At 45.6% G+C, this 8,349-nt stretch overlaps 1 protein-coding gene across 1 annotated transcript; it reads right to left on the bottom strand.

Moving 5' to 3' along the window:
* Nucleotides 1-224: 224 nt before the first annotated feature.
* Cbln4 (cerebellin 4 precursor) lies at nucleotides 225-8,147 on the bottom strand. The gene is made up of 3 exons (XM_090352887.1): nucleotides 7,589-8,147; nucleotides 4,534-4,650; nucleotides 225-1,524 (listed from the first exon to the last, which is right to left on the bottom strand). The coding sequence occupies exons 1-3, from the start codon at nucleotides 7,877-7,879 to the stop codon at nucleotides 1,327-1,329; spliced, it is 606 nt and encodes a 201-aa protein (XP_090209013.1). The 5' UTR covers nucleotides 7,880-8,147; the 3' UTR covers nucleotides 225-1,326.
* Nucleotides 8,148-8,349: the final 202 nt, after the last annotated feature.

The following is an 8,349-nucleotide window of genomic DNA, read 5'->3' on the forward strand; positions in this document are numbered from 1 at the left end:
TCCAAGAAAAAAAAAATGAAACCAGACAAGGAAGGAATGGAAGGGAAGGGAAGGAGAGGAAAGGAAAAGAAAAGAAAGGAAAGGGGAAGGCAGGGGAGGCGAAGGGGAAATAAATTATGCAGAATATATATTTCCAAATCCAAAAGAACAAAGCAATTCAACTAACATATATTAAGCTTTATTCTATAACAGACATAAATAATTTTATGAATTCATGTGATCTATACAAAAGACAAAATAAGATATTGCACTAAATTTAGTTATGGGGATATTTGGATTTCATGTTAGCTAAACAGATAAATGCATACAATTTAAAGAGTTAAGGCAAAACCAGATGATACTTCAAATACAACTGAAGGTTTGAAAAATAAGTATAATTAAAAATAAGGGCATCCCATCTCCAGTTAATAAAGTGGCCATGTCTATGGGAAAAAATCCCTTCGGTTTTTAATAAAGTGGTTATTATCAATCATGTTAATTAAAGTTGAGCAATAAAGGATAAGATTTCCCACGGAGGACAGCTGCTCTGCTAAGGTTTGGGGACTGAGCACTTACACTTCAGTAAGCAACTTCTTCCTTGTCAGATTTATGATCTATTTTTCCCTCTTAGAAAATATAATTTGGAAAATATGACTCTTTCACATATATAATTAAAATACAACTATGATGCATTCTCTTTTCTTTTTTTGGTGTGGAGGGGGTAGGGTATGGTGAGAAGTTACATGGGTAATACCATAGTCAAGGTAAATTTTTCAGGCAAGCCATTCCTGGCCTTAGTTTTAGAGAAAACACAATGGCAGTCACTGAGTGAGAAACAATTCCTAGGAACCTCAAGAGAACACAGAAAATGAATCCCAAAGGCATAGAAACAACAGGTGTGGTGAGTGTTATGAACACAGCATACAGCTCTTTGGCGGTATCACGCAAACCCTCAAGTGAAGTCAGAACTTGAGCGTTCTCTAATCCTCAGACCTGCTCACCAGTCTTTTACTGATAAATAAATAAAATTCTGTTTCTGCAATGAAATTCAGTGTTTCCAAGAAAGCAAGCTCAGAACCAACCTTGAGACAGCTTTTGATGGATACATTTGAGCAGAGATAGGGATGACGTGCTTTTAAGTTCCAATCCAGATAGATGGAAATGTATACACACGAGAGTAATCGGTGAAATCTTGTGTTGGCTCAGACGAGTCAAGAATCCATAAAGAGAATCCATATTCACCCATGAGAAACCAATAACAGATATCAGTCCAATGGTGGAAACAACAAAAAAAATGATCTTCTGGTAACTCAGCAGTGGGCCACCCCTCACCTGGGCAAGCAAATTTTATAGAGGGAACACCAGAAAGCCAGAGAATGTGGAGTACTGCCAGCCTCCAACCAAGTTACCTTTCTCCAGTTTTAGATAAACCTTATCCTCTTTGTCCAGGTAGAGCAGGACTCCATTCGTAGCAGCTTCACGAGTGACATCTTTGTCCCCAGCAAAGGCCGATATGACTGGTTTCCCATTCAACATCAAGTTCACCTAGAAGAAGAAAAAAATCACAGCAATGGTTAAAAAGTCCCTGCTGAGCGGGGCACAGTGGCTCACGCCTATAATCCCAGCTACTCATGAGGCTGAGATCTGAAAATCTTGGTTCAAAGGCAGCCTGCGCACTGCAAAGCCTTGAGACTCTTATCTCCAATTAATCACTAGAAAATGGGAAGTGGGGCTATGGCTCAAGGGTAGGGAGGTAGCCTTGAGCTGAAGCACTCAGGGATAGCACCCAGGTCCAGAGTTCAAGTCCAATGACGCCTTCCCCCGAAAAAGCTCCCTCTGGCATCAAAATACATACCACGATAACGAATGTTGCCTAAGATGACCACATTCATCAAATACCTCACGTTCATGAAATATAATCCCTGCCTTTCACCCTTTGAACCAATTGTGGGAGCAGGCAGTAAGACCATTGTATTGTGTCTGCTAGAAATTTTCTGAACTATGGTAGACAGAGAAGCATTCAAACAATGTAACTCCTTAGAGCAAAACAAATATCAGGAAGCTGGTCTGTGAGCTGGGAGAGGGGGTCATAAAGAGGAGGAAGGTATGATAAGACGAAGATCAATGCCATGGTAATATTCCAGGTATATCCTATGAAGCTAGGAAAATTGGAGGGAGGGACCTGAGAACAGTGGCCATGGTGTCATTATATACATTTATTTGTTTATTTGAAAAAGGGAGCCGAGCAAGGTGGCTCACACCTGTATTCCTTGCCTCTCAGGACGCTGAGATCTGAGGATGGAAGTTCAAAGCCATCCCAGTCACTAAAGTCCATTGAGACTCTTATCTGCAATTAACCACTAGAAAACCAAAAGTGGTGCTGTGGCTCCAGGGATAGGATGGTGGCCTTGAGCTGAAGAGCTCAGGGTCAGCACCCAGGCCCAGAGTCTTACCCCCATGACCGACAAGAAAGAAAGAAAGAAAGAAAGAAAGAAAGAAAGAAAGAAAGAAAGAAAGAAAGAAAAAAGGGAAGAGAAAAACAAGATGAATGGGAGTGAGTGGGGGAGGGAAAATGTGGGAAAAACATGGGAAGGGATAACAATGTTCAAGAAGCAATATACCCACTACCTGAAGAATGTATCTGTAGGCCCTCTGTACATCACTGTACAATAAAACTGTAAAATAAAAATAAATAAATAAATGAAAGGATGTACTGTACTCATAGACTGATGTGCTGAATTGTAACCCCTTTGTAGAACAACTTAAAGATAAATATTACTTAAAAATAAATAATTTGAAACAAATTCCTAAAAGTTCCGCCAGAAAAAAAAAAGAATGAATAAAAATACCATCCAGAGAGCCATCTGAGCATAAGAAACCTGGCTTTCCTTCAGCATGTAAATTAAGCTTGGTTCTTAGCTCCTGTATTCCTGGACCCACACAGGCAGATTCTGCCAGTGACCTTGGAGAGGTCAGGGTCGCTGTAACTTGAATAGCACTGAAAACCATTGGAAATGGTGAGTGGAGTGTGTGTGTGTGTGTGTGTGTGTGTGTGTGTGTGTGTGTGTGTGCCCGCGTTGACTTCTTTTTCTTTCTTCCCTGGAAATAAATTTTTATTAAGAAGTAATAATCTAATCCTGCACTTGTGGCTCACATCTGTAATCCTAGCTACTCAGGAGGCTACTGAGAATCTCAGTTCAAAGCCAACCATGGGCAAAAAAGGCCATGAGACACTTACCTCCAATAAACTACTCAGAAAAAGCCAGAAGTTGTGCTGTGGCCTTAAGCACAAAGAGGCTCAAAGATAGAACCCAGACACTGGGTTCAAACCCCAGGACTTGTAAAATAATAACAACAATAAGAATAATAATACTCTCCACTACTATGTGAGATCTGAATGAAAAACATTGTTTGCTAAAGAATTTACTCAAGCTTTTAATGATAAATTTCTCATGTTATAATTTTGGTGATACTAGGTCATGTATTACATAGATCTCTAATATCTACAATAGTAATAAATATCCACCATATTTCTTTCCTTTATATTAAAATTAATGTTGAATAAATTAAGTATGAGACTTAATGATTGATCTGTTAGCTGGGATATAGCAAATTGACAAGTGAATGTAAAATCTTCCATTTACATGTACACAATATATTGCATCAAAAATAGTTATTAGAGGGGCTGGAAGTTTGGCCTAGTGGTAGAGTGCTTGCCTCGCATGCACAAAGACCCGGTTCGATTCCTCAATACCACATACATAGAAAGGCCAGAAGTGGTGTTGTGACTCAAGTGGTAGAGCTCTATCCTTGAGAAAGTCCAAGGACAGTGCTCAGGCCCTGAGCTAAAAGCCCAGGACTGGCAAGAAAAAAAAGTTATTCGAATTCCATAGTCATGTATATGCTGGCATATTCTAATATTTTAGGAGCTATTTCTATTGTTGCCTATGAGTATAAAGTCAAGCTCATTTAGAAAGTACAACTCGCTAAATTCTTAACCATGGAACTACAATTGGTAAGAATTCACTAACAACAAAGTAATGAGGAACAAACTCAAGGAGCAGGAAGCCCAGTACAGGCATTTAGGAATAAGCAGTCAATGGCTGCTTCCTCATGGGCTTATTTTGTAACACTTAACTGCATCTCATCATCTTTATGGGGGCAGCAAATTTGTTTTGCTTATTTTAGGAGGCACCTGTAAAACTTGGCTAGCTTTGCAAGTTTTTTCTCTTTACTAGGTCAAATAATTTTTGTTCATTAAATGAAATCAAGATCTTGTACAGATTTATGTCACTGAAATTTTGTCAGGCCACACTTCACACTTGTTCAGTGTTTTGTGGTTATCCAGGTAATTGTTCCTAAGCTTTCTTTTTCTATATGCTTTTGTGCCACATGCTTTAATGGATGTTATAAAAGATGCAAACTGGAAATGAAGCATTTTAAAAGTAAAATCCAAAGAGGATGGCTATTTACTTGAGAACACATGTGTGAATAAATAGTTAAAGGTAAATGCAGTTCTTTAGGGTTAGAGGCAAAATGGGTCCAAACACATACCTGGATGGTTTGGCTCTGGTAGACTTTAATTACATGAAAGTTGAAACTGTAGATTCCTTTCCTGGGTGCTACAAAGACAGATTCCAAGGTGAAAAAATTGCCCACATTAACTAAGATCTACAAAGAAAAAGAAGAAATAGCAGTCAATTATAATATTTTCTTCTCTAAACAAAACATACTTGCTTTTCTCCCTTCCTTTCTTCCTCCTTTTCTCCTCTTCCTTTCTTCTTTCTTCTTTTCTCCTCTTCCTTTCCTACCTCCTTCTTTCTTCTTTCATTTCCAAATAGATTGTCTCAGAACCCATAGACGGTGAGACATCTCATTCTATTATTTTTTCCCCTCTGGAGACATAAGCTTGTGCTTGGGTATTGGCAGGTTCTTCTGCCTTTCAATAGTGTGAGATAAAATAAAGTTATGCACTGAGAGCTGTCCGCAAAGCTGGGTGCCTCTGGAGTCACCCAGCTGTCACCTGTGAGTATGGAGCATCAAATAGATAGTATCTGCCATGTGTTTACATTCCTGCCATCTACAAGCGTTAGCAATGTCCAGAAGTGACATCACCAAGCCAGCCAGTCCACATCCCTAGGCCTGTCCCAGTCATCCCTGGACACTGGACACTGGCACCCCCTTCCCTACGTGACACACTCCATGACAAGGATGCCCAGAGCTGTACGAATGTCCTGCCTTCCCTCAACCTCAGCCAGCACCCTCCTAAGACCAATGGCCTTGTTTGTTTTTCACGCCTGTGGCCTCTACGCCTTCATAATACCACTTTGGTAATGAGTCAGCCCTTGCTGGCTGCCAAAGTATAAAGTGTGAGTAAGACGGACAGTAAAATAGGTGGCCTTTTCCTCTTCCTCTCATGCCTGGCATTGTCCTCCTGTCAATCACCTGCTTTTCATTTAAAGTTCAAGGAGCAAAGTGAAATTGGACCCTATTTTCAAGAAAGCAACAATGTGCTTTGTATTCCAACATGTTCTGTATGATTCCTCTGGCTATGAAATTAACTCTGAATTTTACTGATCTCTTAAGTGGAATTTACAGTGTCCAATTAGCCCTTCCTAAAAGCAAGAGGGAGAAAAGGAGAGAAGGATAGAAAATAAATTGGTGAAGTTTCCTTTCATGTCTAAGAAATAAATCTGTAAGTGACTTTCAAAAAAGTAATCACTACTCCTACAAAGATAGCTTTCCTGTATACCAATGACAGTCTTTTATTGCCTCTGATAAGCACAGAATTCGAGTCAAAATTAATACATTTCCATGCCTCTGGCATAATTTCTTGAATTTATTATAGCACTGCCTCTAACAATACCCCACAGGGGATATGGAACTGTTAATGCATGTGTTCAAATACAGGATCATGTGTGTGAGTTCATTGTGACCCCACTTCTGTCCCAGCTAACACTGGATTGGATTGCATTTCTGTTCTCTGACCTGATGCTATCCATTTCCTTGATTGTAAAATGAGGATGAGATCTTTCGCTATCTCTTGGCCACCCGAGCAAGAATCCCTAACAGAGAGGCTTTGCAGACTTTTGTCAAGCACATTTAAGATAATGTAAGGTGCTTGGAAGAGACCTTCTGATTTAAACCCAAGTAGGATTTTTTTCACTCGCCATAATAATGATGGCTGATTACTGTTGACTGTACACAACGCTGAATGTTGACACTACAGAGCAATCGGAGCATTCTGGCACATCAAAATGTATCACTAAATGTCTCCGGGAAGGGGGACTCATTGCACAGAACAAACCCTTCTCTAAGAAGGTCATGGAAAAGAATGGCCCACACCAGGGGCAGCCAAAAGCTCACCAAATCCCAATCTGTAATGAATGCATCACAGTGCAAACTAGGGGTGGAGCTAGACTTCTCCATCTCGGTGGAAGATACTGCACACACAGAAAGGGCTTACTTAACTCATGAAAGATTATGGCCATTCCATATTAAGTCCCCAGAGAGACACTCTCCTCTCTGGCCAGCTGGAGAGAGAATTGCTTAAGAAAACCAAGTAAAGAGCAGGAATGGAATGTCACCTCGCACCTTCCCCTGCAGGTCTTCCTGCAGCGCCACTACTGAGATTGTGACTTCAAAGACTCTGGGAACGGGTGGGATTCAAACGTTCAGTCCTTAGGACTCTGATGAAACTCAACCAGCGTCCTGGGGTTTCTGATCCTGCCAAACCACAGAGCCGCACGTCTCTGATCAGCCGCCGCAGCTCCTCAGTTCTGTCCCCAGCTCCTTCTGGTCTGTGACTCCCCAGAAATTTACAGTTCTCAGAAAGGACCGGAGCCCAGGGACGGATGTGGGGGGAAGGTTGGGGGCCAGCCCACTCCCCAGCTTTCCCAGCGGGACTGTGCGCAATGGCCCAATTCCTTTTCCTCCCTCCTGGGCAACTTTTCTCTAAGTAAGGAGAAAGACTCGGAACCCCTGCCTGCTCCAGCCTGGGAGTCAGGACCATGGAGAGAGAGGGCGCGAACCTGACTGGTGGGGGGGGTGAGACGTGACCCCCGCCTCCCGCCCCGCGCCCAGTCCTCTGAGGCTGCCCCTGCCCGCGTCCCGATCTCAGCGCCTTGAGGGGGGCGGGGGAGACCCCGGATCTTTTCTCCACGGATCAAACAACCCCAGAAAGCCTCGGAGGCCCCTGGAGTCGGAGCCAGGGGTCCAAGTTGAGACCCAAGGCTGAGACCGCCCGCCGCCGCGTCGCGGAGCGGTTTCCCCGCAGCTGGGCCGACTTGTTGCGGAGAAACTTGTGCCGAGCTCCCGCCGCCCGCCCGGGGCTCCCCGCCGCGCCCGCACCCGCAGCCCGCGGTACACACCAGCGGGGGAAGGAGGGCCCGGGCTGCCCCGGGGGAGGACGACAGGGGAAGTTCCAGGCTTGGGGACACTGGGGGAGTGGGTGCTTGAATGACCCCCCGACACACACACACACACACACACACACACACACACACACACACACACACACCAATCCAACACACCTAGCAGCCCCATCTGAGATATCCCGGGACCCCCCCCCCCACGCCCTCCCCGGCGTCCCCGTCCCCCGGGCTCTGACCTGATCGAAGTAGATGATCCGCGTCTTATTGCTCATCTCCGATGGCTCGTGGTTGGTGCTCCGCACCGCGGAAAAGGCCACCTTGGAGTTGGCCGCCCGGACCGATATCCCCAGAGGGGAGGAAGAGGAGCCCTTGGAGTCCGTGGCTGGGTTCGAGTCGCACACCACCAGGCACTTGCCCTCCAGCACGATGGGCTCCGTGTCGTTCTGCGCCCAGACCCGCAGCCCGGGCAGCGCGAGGACCAGCAGAACGGCCGGCACCGCGGACAGCGCCCTGTGCGCCGAGCCCATGGCGAGCTCCGTGGGCAGCCGCAGCCGGCTTGGCGTTTCTGCTGGCCGGCGGGCGTCGCCTCCAACCCCTGGGATCGCGGAGCTCCGGAAGAAGCCGGCGGCGGCTACACGGACAGCGCTGCGGGAAGGGCGGCGGCGGCGGCGAGCGCACAGCCGCCGATCCTGGGGCTGGAAGTCGAAGTCTCCTCCGGAGCTGCGTCGCTGGCTCTGCTACCTTTGTCTTTTGAGGAGCTCATGCAGAACCTCTGCCCTACCCTCCCGCGCCCGAGATCAGCGCTGCCCGCCTGCCTCCTGCCTGGGGCCCCTGCACCACCCTGGCTCCCACACACGCCCCGAAGTCACCAGACCCCCCACACACACAAGCACCCCTCCAAGGAGAAAGAAAGAGATGGATTCGCACCCCAGCCCCAGCACCCCCGATGAACCACGGGGCCTCGGGGCCGCAGACGTCCGTCCTGTCCGGGTCGGCT

The sequence above is a fragment of the Megascapheus bottae genome, chromosome 18 (genome assembly GCF_031878675.1).
Source record: "Megascapheus bottae isolate mThoBot1 chromosome 18, mThoBot2.hap1, whole genome shotgun sequence".
NCBI classification, from domain to species: domain Eukaryota; kingdom Metazoa; phylum Chordata; class Mammalia; order Rodentia; family Geomyidae; genus Megascapheus; species Megascapheus bottae.

Bases quoted from the DNA above. Each gene is read 5' to 3' on its own strand.
- Cbln4 (XM_090352887.1), bottom strand. From the start codon at position 7,879: ATGGGCTCGGCGCACAGGGCGCTGTCCGCGGTGCCGGCCGTTCTGCTG. The intron at 4,651-7,588 runs GTCAGAGCCCGG...TTTTCTTTGTAG, and splicing joins GGATCATCTACTTCGATCAG to ATCTTAGTTAATGTGGGCAA. The intron at 1,525-4,533 runs GTATGTGTTTGG...TTCTTCTTCTAG, and splicing joins ACCAGAGCCAAACCATCCAG to GTGAACTTGATGTTGAATGG.